General features: G+C 34.1%; 1 protein-coding gene and 1 non-coding gene across 2 annotated transcripts in view; one reads left to right on the top strand and one right to left on the bottom strand.

Moving 5' to 3' along the window:
* Window positions 1-10223, top strand: part of LOC129810189 (lachesin) — a 57160-nt gene extending 46937 nt beyond the window's left edge. The window contains exons 6-9 of the mRNA XM_055860514.1: window positions 1053-1251; window positions 1585-1733; window positions 1912-1971; window positions 9409-10223. Coding sequence (XP_055716489.1) covers window positions 1053-1251; window positions 1585-1733; window positions 1912-1971; window positions 9409-9575 — 575 coding nt within the window. The 3' untranslated portion in view covers window positions 9576-10223. The remainder of the gene's footprint in view (window positions 1-1052; window positions 1252-1584; window positions 1734-1911; window positions 1972-9408) is intronic.
* Window positions 10224-22566: 12343 nt separating this feature from the next.
* Trnat-agu (transfer RNA threonine (anticodon AGU)) lies at window positions 22567-22639 on the bottom strand. Its single transcript has one exon. It is a non-coding gene; the product is annotated as a tRNA-Thr (tRNA).
* Window positions 22640-22975: the final 336 nt, after the last annotated feature.

The following is a 22975-nucleotide window of genomic DNA, read 5'->3' as shown; positions in this document are numbered from 1 at the left end:
TTTTTCAAGATCTACTTCTGTAAGGAAAGATTGTGTAGCACGATTGTGTGTCAAAAACTTTGATATAAAGAAAATAACATACTAAATCATTCTGGACAAAGTGCATTTTTCGTAAAAAAACGTTTTGAATACATCAATCGCTAGTGTTTGGCAGCTGTCACCCGGATATCGAAGTGCCGGATAACGAAGAGCTGAGTGTAGTATTAAATTCTTACAACCTTGTGCAAAAATTTATTTTAAAAATTAAAAATTCTGTTTCAATTTTCAAACGGTAACGATATTTTGAGCGAGAGTAATACAATTTACTTTTTAGCTGAGACACATTTGGAGAATCAAACTCCGGCTGTGAGCACGCGGGTGTATTAGATGAACTTTTCGAATTGTTTTGAATTATATTGTACTTCGCTTTCGCATTTTTTATACTGCAGGTGAACAGTAATTTCTTAAATATTTTCCTTTTTATTTTACATTTTGTCACTTCAAAATTAAACTGTTCGATGTAGGGGAAATCACGCTACATTCGGACGGCTCAAGCTTCGGAATATTTATTTATTTTTCAATATGTTTTTAATGAACTTCATCCATGGTAATATTTGTGTGTTAATAGCTAGTTCAATTCTTAAAATTTCCTGAAATTTCCATGGGTCAAATAAGTTAAGAACATAGTCAAAAATGAGTTGTCCGAAAGTAGCGCGCTTTCCTCTAAATTCAATATGCTTCTGAATTTGTTGCTAATGACAAACAAATTCAGATACAAAGATACAGAGTTAGGACACTTTCATTTTGAAGAGACAATTTGTGAATTGATTTTAAGCATTGTAAATCACATTTGGTAGAATATAACTACATCTTGGTACATTCGTCCTTTTGCTGTAGCTCTAAGGGGACAGTAAATTTTGCAAAAGTCCTGAAATGTTGGAGAGTTGCAATTGTAGCATAAGCCCCAGAGAATCACATAAATTCCTATTTTGATCCCACCCAAATTATATCACTGTATGTATGGCAGATAGTAAAAATATGTGAAAATTTGCTCTGCCGAAATTCCAATTTAGTTGCGCCGTCAGTTCGAGCACCGAGTCAGCTTCTGGGTGCCCCCTTGGGGTCCGATGTTCAGCTGGAGTGTCAGGTGGAGGCGTCACCAGCCCCAGTATCGTACTGGCTGAAGGGTGGTCGTATGCCGCCCAATGGTTTTACCGGGAGTACCACCAGCTTGGAATCGGGTCAGCCCCGACCAGAGATGCTCCTGGATGGGTGAGTGTTAGTCTGAAAGCCATAAAAATGCAAATCGAAATATTGTCTCCATATCTGCAGTGAGTTTTTCCTGGGAAGTTGGAAAAACTCATCTGATTTACAACATTGCCTTCAGGGTAAATGTGCATCAAACACTTGCACATTCACCTTTTTCCCGAACAGGAGACAAAAATATACTCCCCAGATATACCAATGCTGGGGCGACAGATAAAAAAAAGAAATTGAATAGAAGCCATGTGAATTTGCTAGATGTCATTTTTAACATATTTGTAATGTGCAATTTTTTTTATCTTTTCTCGTGGTTTCATTGACGCGAATGGAAATTAACTTCAGTCCCAAATATGGTATCACAGAACAACGATCTGGATACCGGGGAGTCATGAGGCTAGTGGTACGTTCGTTCTCACATACCGACGTGGGGACATATCATTGCGTGAGCACAAATTCACTTGGACGTGCTGAGGGAACCCTACGACTCTATGGTAAGAACGCATAAATAACTTTCTTATTAGATACTCTATTTCATTACTAATACATCAATTGTGCTGTATCATCCGAAAAGGTCATATACCTTCACCATTTAATATTAAACCAAATGTCAAATGCATGCTTGAGTTCGTTCACCAAATATTAACGAACATTTTATGTTTACTGTGACAGAAATTAAAATTAGTCCTGGAAGTGTCACATCAGATGATGAACAAACAAACTTCATTGGAGGTAATTATATTATTTTAATAAATTGATAAATGTTTAGATTAATAACATTAATAATATAAATACCATTTGAATGCTTTAATGAGACTTCCAGACAATTCTCCTGGGGCCTATTCCAAACAACTTTTGTCTCTGAAATTTTTGCTATTGATTTTCAAAGTACAACGGATAAAGTTTTCATATTAAAAAGTCATGTTAAATTTATACAAAAACCTTTTTAACTCTGCGAAATTTAGTGAAAAGTTAAACATTTGCACTTGAAACTTTGATGGTTAATGTACGAAATTCTTTCGTTCAGTAACCTTCGAAGAGACAAGCCACTCGAAAGCCAAGCCAAACCTATTCGAAAATCTACCGGAAGCTTAAAGTGCAAGTTCATGTTTTCGCCACTTGAGCGCTGATTTTTCTGCCATTTCGAATTTCAGTATTCTTGACACTTCAATTGTCAATGTTTGTTACAAAAAGTTAATTTCTGTTAATTTTCATGGAATTTCAGGATGGTTTGAATAGCAATTTCATTAAAATAAAGGTCCTTTTCATGAACTTACTCACTTTTGTTAAACTCGTCAGATTAAACGTTCGAATTTCCAACGGGGTTTTTAGGCAAGTTGTCTCTGATACACCTTCGAATTGGTACAGAATAAATCTCAACTGGAGAGAGCTCTTAAATCGGGAAGCTTTATTACTGAACGTAGGGATAGTGTATACTAATTCGAAGGTACATCAAAGAGAATTTACCTAAAAACCCTTTGGAAATTTCAAAATTTTAACCGATGACTCAGTTAGCTAAAAAAAAAAACGATTTCTGCAAAATTTTTGCTTAGTCGACTAGCAAACAAATGCAAACCGGTAAGCAGTTCTCGAACAAAAAATGCTAACCAAATATATTGAAATGGCACTGTCTCGCTAGTCTTTCCGTACAGAAGTAGATCTCGAAAAATTCGAAAATCTATTTAAAGCACCAAGAAAGAGACTCTCTTACTTCTTAATACTTTCGCAAGGTAGCGGAAGTTACATTCTGTTCGAATTTCGAAGTGCTTAAGTGTCAAAATGTGTTGGTCTTCACTTTGTTGTGAGGAAAATCACAAAGCAACGACATTAATTGTTCCTGTCCCATTATTTAATCACTTCTTAATCACTGAGTAACTCTTTTGCAAGCTTTTTAGTGCAATTTTTCATAAATTTTCCTCATCTTATACGAAAATTTAGAATGAATATTCGAAAATGAATTTAAATCATTCGAACATCAACGACTTTTTCTGCAAATAGAGTTCCATTTACCTTTTGTCCAAGATACTATTGGAGAATCAAAATCTCCACATTCTTTCCGTACAGAAGTAGATCTTGAAAAATTCGAAAATCTATTTGGAGATCCAAAAAAGAGACTTTCTTACTTCTTAATACTTTCGCAAGGTGGCGGAAGTTACATCCTGTTCGAATTTCGAAGTGCTGGAGTGTCAAAATGTCTCGATCTTCACATTGTTATGAGGAAAAAAACAGAACAACGGCGCATTCTGTTCTTGTCCCATTATTTAATCATTCCATAATTACTGAGTAACTCTTTTAGCAGCTTTATAGTGTGATATTTGATAAATTTTCCCCACCTTTTTCGAAAATTTAGTATGAAAATTCGAAATTGAATTTGAATTCTTCGAACTTTAACGACTTTTTGTGCAAATAGAAACTATTTGTGTAAATAGAACTATTTGTAAAAATAGTTCCATTTACCTTTTATCCAAGACACTACTGGAGAATCAAAATCTACTTCTGTTTGGGCTCATTTCGAAACAGAATTTTTGCAAAAAGTTGGGAAAATTTATGAAATATTACGCTAAAAACCTGGAAATAAGTTATTCAGTGATTTCAAGGGGAATTATAATGGAAATGTAATATTATGAGCTTGGCTGGTTTGGCTTTCTGGCAACAAAGAGGACTGAAGCAAATTGATACTCGGGATGTCGGGACGCTTCGAAATTCGAACTTCAGCCACCACGCGGACGAAACGAAAATTGAAAGCCTGTTTTCTTTGGCTTTTGAAATAGATTTTCGAATATCTTTTCTCGAACTGTTGTGCGAAAATCAACGCAATTTTGTGCCAGTTGTCTTCTAGCCGAGACACTTCTGGAAAATTTTATTTCGGCTGTGAGCTTACTGAATAGCTTGAAAATTTGTTTCTCTCTTCAAAAAGTATTTAAAATTTTTGAAAAAAAGTAATTTGAAAAGTTAAATGGAAAAAATACGTTTGAATCCTGATTAAATTTTATACTTAGATTTTAATACTTATTTTTTTTTAAATTTATTTTGATTTTATACTTAAATTTGAAAATTTTGCGAAGTTTATTTTAAAACGCCAAAGACCATTTAAGAAATTCCATTATAAAGTGTTTAAAATTTTTCTGCGCTATTTCTAAAAAGAAATGTTAATAACAATCACAAAATATTTCTTTTTACTTTAAAATATATAAGAACTATTATGAAGTTTTCAAGGATTAAATTGAATAGCTTTAGGTTCTTCTTGGAATAAACCACCCTCTTCTTTGGGGATATGGTTCTGCAAATGTTGACTTTCCACGCTAAAATGTAGGGCAGTGTTAAAGTTCAGACAGAAAGCTGTGGAATAAGTCTCCGGAATTGAAAGATAGAATTTTACTGGAAGACTTTTAGCCAATGAATTTAATTTATAATGAATTTAACACGGAAGTGACCCTTGATGTTTTCAGAGGGGCTTTCCTTCTTTTTTAAGTCTAAAAATTGCATTTTTGCATTAGGATGGAACACTTGTTGGATACTATAACAATAATATTCAAAAGAAACATTAATTGCATTATAATTCACTGTGAGTTGTAATGTAAATAATGGTGCTTTAAAGTTATTATTATTTTAGTTAAGTTATCAAACAAGTGATTCATGCTAATTTAAAAATGCAATTTTAAGTCTCAAGAAAGAAGGAAAACCGCTCCGAAATTCCGATTTATTCACTACGGCATTAATTTTATAATATTTTAAATTATAATTGAGCTTTTAATTAGGCAATATCAGTCACCCCCAAGAATAGTACATAAAATCAAAACGGTATTTTTTAAAATTCAAATATTAATTCGTTATTTTACTTAAACCTCATAATATGACCAGGAAAGTGTTAAACCTTTAATACTTCAAAAGGAAAGAACACATTTGTTTCGAAAAGAAATCAATTGAAAGACCTTATGATACGTCTCCAGTTTGCCTTTTCTGCCTATTTAAAACAAGGAAAAAGGCACTTTTGCTGCCAAAATTAACTTCAGGCAAATTACTTATATAGCATGCTTGTCAATTTCTTATAAGAACGAATATAACTCAAAATCTAGGGATTTATACACGGTTCTCTCTGTATAGTTCGAGTTGTTCTATATAGTTGTGGCGATTTCGGGACCGGATTTGACTATTCTCCTTTATGAAAGTTACTTTTTTTTTGTACAAAAAATTCCCTTTGATATTTTTCGTTAATTTTCAGTAAATAAACACAAAAATAAATTTATGAGTCCTAGAAATATTGAAGTAGTCTCGTAAAATGTAAAATAATTAAAACATGCTTTTTTGTTGGAAATTTAAACTTGCGTTTTATAGCCATTCAGGCTTTTACGTGATTTTTTTTCTCTGAAACTTTTAAGTGTTAAAGCTCTAATTGTTATCCATGAAGTCGATTCTTTTTGTAGTCATGCAATATTGCATGGGAATTAATGAAACATTGCATGGGGTTGTTGATGAATTGGGAATTTCAAATGATACTGATTGTAATTTAATAAATTTTGATATTAATTAAAAGAAATTCCTATAAAATATTTTATTGTTCCCAATAAATTCTTGTAATTCAATAGGACTTGTTATTGATATTGGGCTTTTTTTAAAATTCAAAATGCTAATAAATTAATTTTTTAGCAACATATCAAATAACATATAGGGGAAAGTGCGGTACCTTCGAATATGTAATTTTTTCAATATCATTTTTCAAATCCATTAAGAACGTAGAAACGTCGTTTCGAAGCTTCATTCGTCCGAAGGTAGCCAGCTTTCTCCTATTTCCATATACAGTGTCGGCCATAAGTTTCTTGACAAATCTATGTTCGAGAAACCAGGTAGAGAAACGACGGAATTCAATGAGAATTGTCATATGATAATACTCAAAATTAATTATGATAAGAGTCATATGAGAATTCTCAGGAATATTCACAATTTCAAGAATGCGATTCTTCAAATTGAAACTTGAAACTACGTGACTACGTAGATTCCTCCCGGCAGTATCTCTGGAAGATTATTTATCATTTATCTTCTTCTATTACCATTTTAACCTAAATTATAAAGTAACAAAACAATATTATTTTATTATTATTTCTCATCACTTTTAAATGTATAAATTGACTATTGCAAACTTTAGAAATGTGCGAACCCACCACTTGCCTTTCAAGTGGCATGACCTTAAAGTATTACTGGGTTAAAAGAAGTTACTTGTACGTATTTGACCATTTAGAATAAGTTTTACAAATGTGTCAAGAAACTTTTGGCCGATGAAAAATACTCAACTTTGGAAAACAATTATTTTTGATATAATATAAAATAGATTAAAAAATTTAAAACACATAAATAACATGGATTACAAGCAATTCATTTGAAAACCTGTGATAAGCCCAGATAAGTTTATGGCAGCTGAGATTCTTTACAAGCGACCTCGAAATGCGTGCAACTCGGGGTGCTTGCAACTAGGAATGCGTGAAAATTCTATTGTGAATTTAATTTTGGGGGTAAAGAATCGCGTCGAATTTTAAATAGTCTGAGTGCAGAAGGCCAACGGAAGAAAAAAAAGTTCATTGAAATCGGTTAATAAACATTAGAGATAGAGTCCGGCCGGTCCATATAGATATAGTAAGGGTTCGGATACAGTGGGTTGGTGTAGAAACGGATGGGACCCATCGTTAGAAAGATCTCGATCTCAGATACAATATATACTAAAATCGTATCATAAGCACCAAAAATGCAGTCAGGTCAAGACATTTTTGATTATAGCTCGGGTCAGGGAACATCGAGGGAGAAAATTTAAAGAAAAAGCATCGAAAAATATAATAAAAATATTCGAAAGTAAATATACGAAAATCGATTTTTCGATTAATGGGACCTTCGATTTAATAGGATGAAATTGGAGTTTCATGAGGGTTGTAGTACTCCACTAGAGCTATCCAAAACACTAAAATTTTTCGAATGCCGATAATTAGAACCGAAGATATTTCCATTCGAAAAATGAATATTTAACCCATTCTAGCTCGGGTCAGGGGGTCGGAAGGGGTTAAGTTTGGTACTGATCGAAAGCTCTTAGGCCCAGCTATAACGTACTAAAATTTGAGATCGATCGAAGCCATAAGGAGGGACTGGGTTATTAAAAAAAATACAAAATTTAGGGGTATTCCAAAATGGCGGAAGGATGGGTGGGGGGGTGGATCTGGCATCACCTACTTCTAGCCACCAATCGACATTTAACCTTTGCCGAAAACCGCTTGTCGATATCTCTTTCTGTTCTCTCGCTAGAAGTGGTTATACGACGGACGGGTCGGGACAGGACGGGACGTCCACGAAAATCGATTTTTAGCGCATACACTGAGAGAAATCCGAAAAAGTTAAAATAACATTTCGGAAATGTTTATTTTATCCTGCAGTATTGATCCGAACTCGGTGTAAATATGATGCTTTTTAGGTGTATCAGGGGTTAAAGTTACCCTTTTTCATATTAATTTTACCCTTAAAAAGATGTAAAATTAACTTTAAAAAATGTTGATATATTTTTACACCTTACAAGTGTTAAAGTTGTGAAAAAAAAATGTTAATCGTACCCCCGTTTTCTCTCAGTGTATGATATTCGTGATGTATGAGTGTCAAAACGCATAAATCCAAAATTTGGGTCCGATCTGACGAGGTCGCATTTCACCTGTGACCACAAAAGCTGAGAATGTAAAGAATCTCAGCTAAAAAGAATAATTTAAAAAAGTTATTTTACTACTTGAACTCCACGGAGAGAGCAGTATATATGTAATCCCTCTATTTTTCATCTCCCGGACACCACTTTCTGAGAAATGTCGTCACGCTGTTTGTCCGTCTGTCCTTGCGGATGTTACCAGCTGTAGCGGCAAAACGGTAAGAGATAGCGATTTGGGACCTTCGGGGGACCTCCCCATAAGTCGATCTAAGTATCGTTAACATGCTCCTCATTTTCCCCCACCCCTCCCCTTCCCCTCCAAAACCGTGGTTTTTGGTATTGCTCGAAAGGCGGTCATTTGACCATATACGAAAATACTGTTGAATCATTCCTAATAACGGGTTTTCAAGATAAAAGGTCAAAAAGACACCACAAAGCGCATTTATCAAGCTTATGGGGTCGTGTTTGGGATCGTTGTAAAGGTCTTAGAATTTCCAATAAAACTGAACCGGTTCTAAAGGGTTCTGAACCGGTTTATAACCGATAACTAATTAATTTTTATCCGAAAATAAATTCTACTGTAAGACACACAAAATGTACCCTTAGTTCCCTAATATTTTTGGTACTCTTGTGCCTCTTCTGAAAGCCAAGTAGGTGTTCTGCGTGGCAACTACCTCACAGTTCGGGTTCATATGAACGTTAATCGATCGATAGACGTCACGGGATCACCTGATGTCAGTCAGTGTGTGAACATGGCGGTGAGGTGGGACCACGGAGTTCGGCCGCAGAACTCTTGGTCCAAAAATGTGTATTTTCTTCCTTGTAGGTCCTTCAGACCTTACACTACTACTTTTAAAACAATTTTGGAGGATGTTTTGAATGATTTATGAATCGGTTCAAATCGGTTGAGAACCGGTAAATCGTAAATGATGCGAAAGTACTTTTGAGGTGTAGCATCTGTCACGAGTTCTAGCATTTCCCAAAGCCTGGGACGCATTGCCACCACTTTTACATCATTTTTTTCACCTGGTTTCTCGAAAACAGATTTGTCAAGAAACTTATGGCCGACACTGTATCTCAATATGCATTTTAAGATATATCAAATTCAAGTATATCCTTCTGTCCTTATCATCCGGCGTTATAAAGAGTTTAAGCGATCCAATTAGCGATAAGTTTGAGCCAGTTGCAGTGCTCTGGCTTAGGAAACAATATGAAATATGATTGAAGGATAATAAGATGACTTAGTGTACTATTCTTGGGGACAATGGATAAGATATTAGCAGAACAATTGACCTCTTAACAAGCTCTCAATACCTGAAACAAATCCTCCTCGATATCTATTGCTTTTTGTTAGTACACCTTGTTGGTAGTATTCCTCGTAACATCTCCAAATTGAGTCTTGTATGTGATTTGTGATCTTTTTCCTTTAGTTATTTTTCTTTTCTCAAAAAAAAAAAAAATGTTTCCTCGTATAATGTGAGACACGGTATAACTTGTAGGACTTGCAGAAGCCGCTAGAGGAAGGGGCAATTCCAGTGCCAATTTGCCACAAATGATGATATCAAAAACAACATTTTTGCTCATGACAACTCTATGGGTGTACGTTAGTTCTTTATTTTCTATCACTACACCCACCTCCTCATCACTGAGAATCCTGCAGAGCTGACAACATCATTGAACGCCCCCCAATAGCTGCCACAAAATCAGACAGAACAGAATGAGAAGTATTCACCCCATTTGTTAAGTGAAATCATTAGGGGTGAATTTTTCTGACACTTCGTTATAATAAAAATAGGACATCGTGCAAAATGACGACAATGATACAGTATTTCTTTCTCTTCTGGAGTATATCATCTTATATATTTATTTCTTCTTTTTTTTCCTGAAAAAAGAATTTATAACTCATATTTACTTCCCTGTAAAGTGTAAATTCTGAGGGATGATTATGGTGTCGTCGTGGCATCGCAAGGCAAGCATTGTATGAAAAGTTTATGAGAAGAAGTGTTGGTGAAAAAAAGTGAAATAAAAGGAGGAAAAAAAGAAAAAAAACACAAAGAGCGTGTGAAAACTATATTTTTCCATGTGGTACCATTTCTATTGTGATCAAAGTTTTATGGTAAAAGTTCTCGATTTCACAAAAAGGAGTTTAGCGAACTGTATAGTGAGAAAGGTCCTCCGTACTATACAACAAAATGTGTAACGAAAAAAAGAGGTGAAAGAAATAAACCTTAGGAATAAGAGAAAATGTACATCCAAAAAAAACAAGTTCATATCAATGCAGCCGCATAGCAACCAAATGGTCAATTGAACAAAATATTCCTCTTTTTGTAAATTTAAAAGAAAAAGAACTAAAAACAAAATATCAAATAATATCATAAAGGAATGTAAGTGAATGGATGAAAAGCTTAGATATGTTTTCATATATTTCCAACGAAGATATCAATTTAATAAAAATGACGAAAGTCTTATAGACTAAAGCCGAAAGTTCAAGTGGGAGAATTTCTAGCAAAAAGAGATTTATAATACCAGAGTGACTAGTGTAACTTTTATCACAAATATGTACAGCGAAACTCAATAATTTATAGAAAATACAATCTTATTGCAGAATATCCGGTCAATATCACACAATTTACGACCAAAATGCTACAACGTATAATTTTTGAGAAAGCTTTCGTGTTCCTTTTTGATTTTCATCTAAACTTAAAAGCAATATTTATTAATTTAAACTCTTCCCTAATTACATTGATATTTCCTTTGAGCACAACTTTCTCTTTTTCCGAGGAGAAAACTTTTTATCAAGTTTTCTTTCCTTGAACATGACTTTGATGTCGTGTTTAGTTGATTATAGATTAGCCCAACAGTATGCCACAAACACATTAACATAAAACTCAGTGATATTTATTATTCATTAAACCGATATATTACAAGGAAAGTGACACATTAAAATAAAATATTGTGGTGGATTTTTATAAAAAAATATTTTTTAAAGTGATATAAGTTGGACATAGTATTACAAGTTGAACAATTCGCCGGTACAAGTTGGACATGGCTTTTTTCTTGATAAACACAGTACAAAATTTGTTTTAAGGTACAAGGAACCAAATTATAAAACTAAAGCATTAAAAATATACATATAAAAATGAAGTACTAAATTTATCAAGACAAACAGCTCTGTCCAAATTATACCACTTTACCCTACAAAGAGGTGAGCAAGAACCGTTTGAAACCGAACAAACGTCAAATGAAAGTTGTACGTCAATGATCAAAATGCTACTTGTACAAATTTATTTTAACGATTATTCGGTTTCAAACGGTTCTTGCTCACTCCTGCTGTACCGGAATTCTGTAACGATATGACAATGTCATATGAAAATTTTTTATGGTAAACAAGGAAGCAACCCCATAGCAAAAGAAAGCGGAATAGGAATAACAAGCGAAAAATTCCTCGGAATTTTCCAGTAATTTTCCTTGAAAAATTCCATAGGAATTTTGCATAGTAGATTCCAAGGAAAATTTCATGGATTTATAGAGGATTTTGCAAATCGTCAGCTGTCACATGCACCTCATGATTTTACTTCCGAATATTAAAGAAATAGCAAATATCACGAGGATTTTAATATGTTTTACTAAATCAGCGATAGCGAATTACCACTTTAAATAATAAAAAACCATTTTATAAAAGAAATATTTGTTCCTAAAATACACATTAAATTACATAAAAATAATTTTAGATTGGCAACCTATTTAATGTAATCAGTTCACTATTATTGATACGAAACGGAGTGTGGCATAATTAATTTTATTATAATTCTCATAGTGACCAACGCACAATAACTTTTGTTTGTAAACATGTTTTCAATATTTCCCATGAGAATGAGCTAGATGACTAGATCTATGTTTCATTTACTCTCACTGAAATGTCAAAAACATGTTTACAAAACAAAAATTATTGTGCGTTGGGCATAATGACCAGCGCACAATAACTTTTGTTTGTAAACATGTTTTCAAAATTTATCATGAGAATGAGCGAGATGACTAGATCTAAATCTCACTCACTCTCATTGAAATGTTAAAAACATGTTTACTAAACAAAAGTTATTGTGCGTTGGACATAAGAGTCACTAAAAATGTTTGGAGAAAGGTTTGGAAACCAATTATCCATGTTGTCACAACTCCATTTTATTTGCTAGACAGTCGAGAAAAATAGTGGAAAAACCACGGAAAGCCTGTGGAGTGGAAAGATAGTGGATTTTTACATAGGATTTCTCCAGCTTATCCCGCGGACGATTCACATTTGATTTCCAGTGAATCGTACTTGAAATTCCATGGAGAGCTATGATTCCAATGAAATTTCCGACTCCAAATTCCATGGAAAATTTGCTGGAATTTTAGTGTCAAATTCCGCGGATTATTGCAATTTGGACGCTAAGTTTTCCACTGGAATTTCCGCGGAATTTTACTATGGGGGAAAATAACGTTAAAATCCAATGACCATCGAATAGCCATTGCTAAGAACTCTATGAAGCTCTTAGTAACTGATTTTCGGTTAATTTTTTGGAATTTACCAGACAAATATTTTAAATTTATCATATGACATTGTCATACTGTTACAGAATTCTCCTACTGGGAGCGTATTCTGCATGCAAGTGAGAACTCTCACACGACGAAATTCAGTGAATATTGTCATATGACAATACTCAAAAATACTTGTGAGGAAAGTCATATTAGAATTCACATGAATATTCACAATCTCGAAAATGCGATTCAGTTGAATATGACAAAAGTCATTGATTCGAGAATTTGTGGCTTTTTCCAATTCAAAATTCATAAGTGACTATTCTCATGAGCGGAATATTGGAAAATATGGGGATCTCAGTGGCGCAATAGGCAAGACTATGAGAATAGTCTTATGACCATTCTCATGTGCAAAATCTACCCTTTTATGGTGGATTTGGAAAAGGGATCATGTGAGTCATCAAATGATAAATTTTCGAAATATTCATAAGGGTTTTGAGAATGCGATTCAGCTGAATGTGAGAAAAGTCATCACTGACAAAAGTCATTAATTCCCATTTTTAATATTAAAGATGCATAACAAAATGCGAATGCGATTTTTTCAATTCAAAACTCATTAGTGACTGTTCTCATGAAGAAAATTGCAAATATCCACAATTTTGAGAATGCGATTCTGCTGGATATGACAAATGTCATCAGGGAGAAAAGTATTTGATACGAGAATTTTTATTAAGTTTTTTCAAATTTCCGTGGGAAATATATACAATATAGTCATACGAGATAATTTTGAGAATGCGATTCTGCTGAATATGACAAATTCAATCTATGACAAAAGTTATTGAATCAAAATTTTGCAGAAATGCTGCGATCAAAAATTCCTGGTTTAATTTGTAAATGATTTTTTCAATCCCCAATGGACATTGTACGGAATTGATTTTTCAAATTTCTTGATATGATGACGGATAGTCATGGTAATATGACTTTATCTAATTCGAAACTCATAAGTGACAATTCTCACATAAGTGCTGCATCTAACCTCAAGGAAGTTTAGCACGCTGAGTGTAAGAATAGTCATGAAAGGTTTGGAAAATACGATTCAGCTGCGAGAAACAATTCTTATGGTAAATTATAGAATGAATTACTTTTTTCATCTCGAAATTCATCCAATGACAATTCTCATAAAACTACTGAATCTACCTACCATCGGGGATAAGGCCCAGTAAGCCCAATCAGAGAAGTTTCTTATGAGAAATTTTGTGAGTAACCACAAACAATTTTCTTTCAAATTTCGGCTCAGATGCTTCTGACAAATGTCATTCATGACAAAAGTCATGGATTCTAAAGTATGAATAATTCAATGACTTCTTGTATCTCACTGTGATATTCAAAATCAAAATTCACGTTAAAAGAAGAGAGTTACAGTAACTTTTTTCGGTTCAAAACTCATCACTGACAAATCTTGGAGAATGCTAAGTGTGAGAATAGTCATGAAAGGTTTGGAAAATGCGATTCAGCTGCGAGTTACAATTGTTATTATAAATTATAGGATGAATGACTTTACTCATCGTGAAATTCATGCAATGACAATTGCCATAAAACTACTGAATCTACCTACCATCGAGGATAAAGCCCAGTAAGTCCAATCAGAGAACTGTTTTATGAGAAATTTTGTGAGTAACCACAAACAATTTTCTTTAGTAGAAGGGAACCGGAATTCGTCGGAGAAACGGAGTCACTCTTGGAAAAACGACAATCCTTTCCAAAGCTTTCGGCTCGGTCTCCAAGCCTTCATAATTTCTTTCATTCATTTCTTTAGATCTTCGGTTCAGCTGCTTCTGACAAATGTCATTCATGACAAAAGTCATGGATTCTACAGTATGAATAATTCAATAACTTCTCGTGTCTCACTGTGAGATTCCATAACAAAATTCACGATAAAAGAAGAGAGTTACAGTAACTATGTTCGGTTCAAAACTCACCACTGACAATTCTCGGAGAATGCTAAGTATGAGAATAGTCATGAAAGGTTTGGAAAATGCGATTCAGCTGCAAGAAACAATTCTAATGGTAAATTATAGGATGAATGACTTTTATCATCTCGAAACTCACCAGTGGCAATTCTCTGAGAATGCTGAGTATGAGAATAGACATAAAAGTCCTCGAATATTGTATCTGACGTAGTTGTATATTATCTTCAGTTTCTTCCTGCGTTCCTCAGAGGATTGTCTTCTTCTCCAAATCAAGAAGATTCAATTTTCTCCAAAGCTTTCGACCCTTGGTATGGGTTTTCCTCAGTGGTCCTCCGGTGACGAACACCGGATGAAACTGAAGTTATAGTCATAAACGTGTTTAAAAATGTGACTGAGCTGGATGTGGCGAAATTTAATTATAAAACTTATCATAAAAAATCTAATACGATACTAGTCATCTCGATACTCATTCTAATTAGTAACAATTCCCACGAATGAGGTAGGGTGAAAGGAACGTCTATTGACACTTTAAGAACTCGTGTCAGCACCTATTGACACCCTACTCTGTACCATTTGGGATACGAAATTTGAACATCTCTGTTTACAGTAAAAGGTATATTACATAAAAAACGTTATATTACTTATACTAGATACATTAAATAATTTTCAACATTTTGACAAAAGTGTCAATAGGGGTTCCCTGTCGAACAGACGTTCCTCCGACCCTAGCTGTTTTAACTCAGTGAATGTGAGAATTCTCATATAAGAAATTCGGAAGAAAGCTGTCTGTTTTCCTCCACAGATCCTAATTTGATATTAAAGATAGTTTATAGACAGAAAAAATATAAATTTTAGTTTATGCGGTGTATTTTTTTTATTGTCTACAAACGAAAATAAATTTTACTACACAACCTTTTGGCATTAGGAAAGTTTCTTGTACGGAAGATTTTAGTGTGTCATCTTTGAGCATATGTGCTATAGGGGAGACTGGGGAAATTCAATTATTGTGTCATTGATTTTGAAAATTGTCTTTTGAACGGAAAACTTATCGAGTTTACTAATTCTGATAAAGCTAGGACACTGAACTTTGAATATGTATTCATTATGCGAGTGATTTGCAAAATGTGAAGTGTTTGAAATGGCTCCATTCTCCCCTAAGTGAAGTTGTATGTTAATGTGTTTGTTCGAGAGAAAACTTCAAATTTCAAACTTTTCTATCACAAGTTTGTTAAAGTTTAATATTTTGCTGGGAATATTATTTCGGGTAAATTTTAATGGAATAAAATATTTTTGGTCAAGTAATAAAATCATAATGGTTAATAAAATATTCAAATGCCAAGATGCTTCATTTCAATTTTCTATTTTCAAAAAATTTTGATATTGGTTAAATGAATAAATAATTTATGAGTTGATTTATACGGACGATAGTGACTTTTTTTTCACCCAAAATCGTATACAATGTGCTACAGTCATGGTTTAATTCAACAAGATCCATTAAAAGTTGTATGATATTCGATATTATGTAATTAATTGCAAAGTCTGGCATATCAAAAAAGGTGCACATTGCAATGAAAAATTAAAAATTATAAATGAAAAATAAACAAATTAAATGGGATTCCATGCAATAAGGAAATAAAAGCATTCGTTGTGGGCAATTTCACAGCAATTACAGCAAATCCATTTGCGAATGATTTATAATGAAAAAAAAAGCACCCCAACATATCCGAATAATTAATTTGACTAAATGTTTAAAAGGCACGAAATTAAAATTCATTGTAATTTTTCTAACGTCATTTCCTGCCAAATATTTTATTAACATGAATGCAAATGTAAGTTTTTTTTTTTTTTTGAAATATTCCATCATGTTTGAGATCTAAATTAAAACAACTCACGTCGTGTCACCAACCACGACCAAATCTGAAAAAAATATACATCATTCATTTTATTCAATTGCAAAAATGCACAAAAATCACTCTTCATTTGTAAAATCAGAGGAAATGCTGAGTAATTTATTTTTTTTTGCCATACTTTTTGGTATGTTTAAAAGTTTCGTTGAGTTGTTTTTTTTCATACGAGAGATTTCTAACCGCAGGTTAATTATATCGTTCGCTTTTTTTGTTATTCCCTGATGTGCAGTATTAAATTAAAATGATACCGCATGTTTTTACTTCTATCTCTCGGCATGATATGATAAATAAATGTGTGATATCTCCAACATCCTGGAGCTGCAAAACCATATATGATTTTAATGATAGAAAACTGGGAAAATGCATGTGGTGATGATATGGATAATTGAAATGCAAAAGACTCAAAATTTTACGTTTGCCCCTTTTGTTGCTATCTCTCTGCGGTTTATTCTTTTTTCCCCACAAATTTATATCCCTTATCACTTAGCTGTGATAACACATGGAGGAGGAGATAGAGCGTGAAAAGATTTCCCACTTAAAAAAAAAAATAACGTATGAATGCACAGAGAAAATTTTGCAGAATGTAAGGTTATAAAAATCAGCAACTTCAACTCTTTTTTTTCTCTCTCTCTACCTCTGCGAAAAAAAAAGAACCCCAAAGTACCGCCACGTCGAAAGCCAACCGCAGGGTTGGTACGGTCGATCGAATGATGAGTGAATGACAAGAGGTTGGTTTTTTGGGGTGGTTAAAGTACGCTTTAAAAAGCATTTCGCATCAGTTGTATCTCATACCCAATGTATAGGAGTGTGAAGCCCAAATCATATTTTGATGAACACCACGAGGAGAAAATTTTTATACATTTTCATCCTCCCACATGATGTGCTTTCTCACAACAGTGGGAATTGAATAGAGGTTCATTCGTTGTTGGGATGGAAAATCTATAAAATTGTAGGTAGTCCGGGGAAATCTGTCTATATAGAATGGCATCCGAAAAGCAAATGGTTCGGGGTATAGCCCAATAAAACTATAGCTAGATAGTGCGGTGTGTTAGATTTTCGCGATGTGTTATCTAGAATATGTTATGTGCACCGCAAATGTAATATAGGGGACCGTGGGGATATGTCATGTAACACGGTTTTATCTGTTCCATGAAAGAGGGGGCACTGAAAAGTACGTAATAGTAGTCCTCTTTCACATTGAAATTAAAGGTCAACAGGTTACAAGTAATAGAGAGACCGTCCTGTAGCCATTCCGAGCTACTGACACTTAAAAGCGTGTGCACGTCAAGATTGCACCCAAGAATACACTCAGTCCCAGAATTATGCACATTTTTGGAACTGAAAAAATAACGTGCAAAATGGCATTATATAGTGGCGGCCAAAATAATATAATCAGCTCCATAAAAACCACTAGTTTACCTTTAGCATTTTTGTTTATTCCAATTCGTTAAAATAATTTTGATATAGATATGTTCAAATAATTACCTTAACCCATTCCTTACCATGGTATTATACATCATACGCAAATTGAGTGATTTTAGATGATTTATTACAAGGCAATTGATATTCGAGTTTCTGTTGGGAATGGATTTTTAGTTACTTTAGTCCTTCAATTACTTGGAAAAAATAGCCCGACAGAGATGGGAATACATTTTGTTGTTCTTTTCTCGCTTCACGTGAAGTCATGCAAAAATTTTGCTAAAAATGGCGGACGGAAAATGCGACATCCCGTCGAATTTGTTAAAATTGACCTTCATCCTCTTCCCTGATTTGAATTCTGGCTGCCAATGTGTTTTCTTGGATAGTTACTCTATCTAAATCAATAGAGTTTGTAATGAATTCACACAGAAAAATGGAAAATTCTTAAACAGAAACACCCAGGAATTTAATTTCAAATCCCATCCAATGAATGCCAATGCCCTCATTCTAAATCCTTGAACATTTAGTTTTAGTTGCAATTTGGAACTCCGTAGACATTTTGCATTTTCTAGCTAATGCAGAACTTAAGTTCCCGATCTCTTAGCTTGAAAGAGCTAAGGATTCTAGCCCATTTCTTTCGCTCAGAGCTTCTAAACTTAAACGCCTCGGGGATTCACGTCCAATTTAAGTTTCCAGTATCTTATATATTCTTAAATTTAGAGTAAAAATTTTTCTGTGTGTTAATGAACAGAATTTAAATTCAGTGACCGTTAAGACGCGTGTTTGAGGGCGGCTTCTTGCGCCCCCAAAATGGATAAAAATTATTTCTTTTCAAAAAAATCACCTATTAACCTGTAGGAAACTAATCTCAAGTATTTCTGGCACATTGACTGAATGGGTTAAGTCAAATAAATATTGTTTTGGGCGCTAGAGGTCTTTATTTTTCACAGAATACATCAATAGTGAAATTTAGTTTAAACAACACTATAGGACTACTTTTATTTAAATTAAAAAATGTGGTCTATAAATCGAAAAAGTTGAAATAAAGCCATATTTAGAAACTATAAATGACAGTTTTCTAAACTTTTTGGCCGAACTAAATTTCATTATTGATGTATTTTGTGTAAAACAGAGACCTCTAGCGGCCAAAACAACCCTTATTCTACGCTTTTAATTATTTGAAGATTTCAACTTCAGAATTATATCAACAAATTGGGAAAAAATACAAAAGTTAAATAAATATAAGCTTTGCAAAGTGATATTATTTTGGACGCCACTGTACACCAACTGAGAAAAAAAAGAGGGTGCGATAAACATTTTTTCCTCAGAACTATAACACTTTTTAGGTGTAAAATATATCAACATTTTTTATGTTAATTTTATACCTTATTAAGGGAAAAATTGACATGAAAAAGGGTACCTTTAACCCCTAATACACCTAAAAAGGGTAATACACCGATTTCGAATCAATACTGCAGGGTAAAATTAACATTTCCGGAATGTTATTTTAACTTTTTCAGATTTTTCTTAGTGGCGATAAAATTAGCCAACCTTCAGGGGATTTCTTTTGAATAAATCGGCCGTAGAACGAATTTCGCGCGGAGTAAACGTAGGCAAAACAAAAACATTCAACTGTTTAATAGAAATTCATCAACAAACAGTACTCTTTGGCCAGAGTTTATTAATAAACGGTAAGAATATTTAAAAATTTTACCTTAATAAAAGAAATTAATGTTTTATTCTGTAAAAGAAGCACAGTTTTTCAAATTTCCCGCGTCACAAAATAGTATACGTTGAGGCGTGTTTCAAAAATGATTTCATAAATTGACTCCCAATGGTAGGCAAACTTGCATATTTGTATGTGCATAATTCCGTCAGGTGCATAATCCCGAAGTGCATAATGCCGGGACTGAGTGTAATGCTTTAAAAATGAAGTCTACATAATATAAAAAAGGAAAATATTTTTTGAAACTTTAATTCATTGTAGATTTATTAGATATATTAGTTTTTTAATTCAAGTATTTAATTGGCGAAATCTCGAATCTTCTTCTTGAGTCCTCCCATCAAAGTCTGTACAAGATCATCACCGCGGTTCTTGGTTGTTTTATTCCATTTTTTCTTGAAGTTCTCGATATTCTCGACGCGTTTAGCCTTCTTCTTCAGATCGTATTTGATAGTAGACCAATATGTTTCAACTGGACGGATATCCCTCACAGATGTCGGAGGATTGTTCTTGTAACGCATGATCACCTTTTTCTCCAAAACTCGATCTCCAATACCCCGATTTTTCCACATCCAGATTTCTGGGCAGTGGTTTTACTGTCGAGGAATCGAAGAATCACCCTACGGACGGTCTGGCTTGAGGTATTTGTGAGTTTTCCAAGGTCCGCATAATTGATTCGAGGATTTTTTAGATACGTTTACACACCGTGTACACGATCAGTTCGAACGAGGAGAAGAGTCGAGATATTCGTAGAGGGTAAGGGTGTGAAGTGATCGAGAGAGAAAAGGTTAGAAATTACGAGTTTGGTGTTTTTAAGAGTGTATAACCGGCTGTTCTTGAATATAAAACAACACTATATCCTACATTTCCCGGATACTCGATAATGGATCGTCCCTAAGTGAGATCCTAAACCTAGTTCAATTCTATTCCTAGACCTGCCTTGAGAATGTTACCCCGTCGCCCCGTCGTGTCAGCTATCTTAAAGAACCTTCCATTAGAGCCCAAATAGACTCAGGTAGACCATCGAGACTATTTAACCTGTAAAATTTAGTAGTTAAGGGTTAGGTAATCCTGAGCCCTTAGTGTTTGACAGTTTAGGTTTAGAATAAATCACTACTGCCATTTTTTACAAGCTGAATATTTATTTCTCGAGGATCAGCCTGAGTCTATTTAGGCGGTTAGCTAACCCTTAGGAGATCTAGTAGAGCAGTTGGAACAAGTACCAGTCAGTTCTTTTGCGGTGAGATGCCTGACTTGACTCTTTCAGTTATATTGAAGTTACATCGCGAGAAGAAGCTCCTGACCTTCATCAGTGGTTGAGTCATCTACTGAAAGGGACTTTCCAGTGTTCGCCAGTGAAAAAGGTCACCCAAAGATGAAAACATTTTTTTCGTCTTGCCCAGAGCTTTCGGTCCCGATGTGGACCTTCTTTAGCCACTTTTTTTTAGACTTCTTTAGCCACTGAAGAAGGTCCACATCGGGACCGAAAGCTCTGGGCAAGACGAAAAATGTGTTTTCATTTTAGGGTGACTTTTTTCACTGGCGAACACCGGAAAGTCCCTCTCAAAGTCCTTCATAAGGTACAGAATAGAAAGTCAACTATCGGAAGTTACGCAGATCTCTAGCAATAAGTTCAATTACTCATGGTTTCAGTTGAGGCATATGATTTAATAGTGCAGAGCGTACGGACCATTTGACAATCGTTAACCCAGTCGACGACCGAACCCCCGAATACTTTATTCCTATGTCGTGCACAAATAATCATCCATAGGCGGGTGCTGAAGGTTGCTGGGGCTTTTGATCGAGTCAGTTGTCTCCGTACTTCAGTGAGTGACCTTTAGTAGCCGTGGATAGGCCACTCTTTATAAGTTATAATTCTATTTCGATGAACTGCAACAAGTAGGGGCAAAAATTTAATACATATCAAGCCAACTACTTTACAAAAGCTCTATCTAAGAAATATACCGCAATACTGTGAGAAAAAGCCCTAGTTTCTCCTAGCATAAAAATGAGGGTTATGGAATATGTGACTGACTGATGGTTTTAGAAGGAAAAAATGCACAGAAATTTCGATATTGTGTTGGGAAATATAGTGAAAGCGCGACAGTACAAAATCCGGATTCTGGAATTGTTTGAAGCTTATACAACCACCACCATCTACCAACATAGCATCATTTACATATTTTGCACTCCGTTGTGTCTCGTACTACCATCTATATTCCGCTGACATTTTATTTATATCATCTGTCGCGGATGATGCATAAAAGTTTATCATGCTCTCATCCAGTGTTAAGCATAAATTTATAACAACAACGAATGACATGCAAAAATTATTTCACATGTGCAATTTCTCCTCATGCGAGGTGACGATCCACAAACTAGTAACCAACCTTGCTTGTACAGTAGTTCAATCCATCTCACAAACTCTCCTTTTCCTCCAACCAAACCAACCATTCCATACTTCTACCCTTCCCAGTATAAAATCTTTTGTAGTATACTGGAATGTTTTACATCATAAACTGCACTTTTCCACCTCGTCAACGTCATGGAAAATTCAAAGTATTTTCCACTCTACACACGTCTCCTTTTTGCATTATTCGATACGATAGAGTGTCGTGAAGTATGTATAAGCAGATATACTAGAAAGCTTAGGACGGTATGACGAAACGCGTATGATAAAATATGCGACAATTGTTGCAGATCACTAAAGCTAAGGGTTCTTCAGAGCGAAAGTAACATATACAACGTTTTACCCTCTGTGTTAAATTATTCTTTTTTTTGGAATTTCCATACATAATGCACGTATGATTCATTTTTAACCCACCCTCTTCTGGTACCAAGTCCGTGTATGGGCATTACAATCGCATAAACCTTCTTTTTCGTCTTTAAATCTTTAAAATGTACGAGTTATATATGTTACAGTTAAAATCGGAAATCGGTTAAATTCCAGCTGAGACAATTTAAACAGAGTATTTTTGGAGTTATTAAATAAAATAAAATATTGTGAGAATTTTACGAACTTTAGTTCAATGTTAATTGTATTTATATACAGAGAAATCGTCAAGCAGAGCAAATCACACTCAAATCATTCAGTTTTTTCTCAGTGGAGATAGGAAAAATTCCAGCCTCCACCCAGAATCGAACTGGAGACCTCTCGTTAACTAGACGAGTGCTCTACCAACTGAGCTATAGAGGCCACATAAAATAAAAAAATAAATAAATAAAATAAAATAAATAAGTAGTTTTTTTTTTAAATTAATAATCGAAACCCAAACAAAAACAAAATCAATTTTCATTTTCATTTTTTCTATTAACTGCACATTTTTTTAAAATTTATTTATTTTTTTTTTAATTTAGCTTAGTTAAAAAAGAAAATAGAAAACGTGTATTTAGAATTTTTGATATTTAAAGTTAAACTAAACTCATTTCTGTAACCAAATAAACAAGTAATTAATCAATCAATCTTTTTTGTAACTATTTAACTTTGATCAAAAACCATTTTTCAGGGAACTCGCGAGGAATCCATGTATTT

This window comes from Phlebotomus papatasi, chromosome 1, assembly GCF_024763615.1.
Source record: "Phlebotomus papatasi isolate M1 chromosome 1, Ppap_2.1, whole genome shotgun sequence".
NCBI lineage: Eukaryota > Metazoa > Arthropoda > Insecta > Diptera > Psychodidae > Phlebotomus > Phlebotomus papatasi.
The sequence above is the reverse complement of the archived record's forward strand: the minus strand, read 5'-3'. Positions and strand labels throughout refer to the sequence as shown.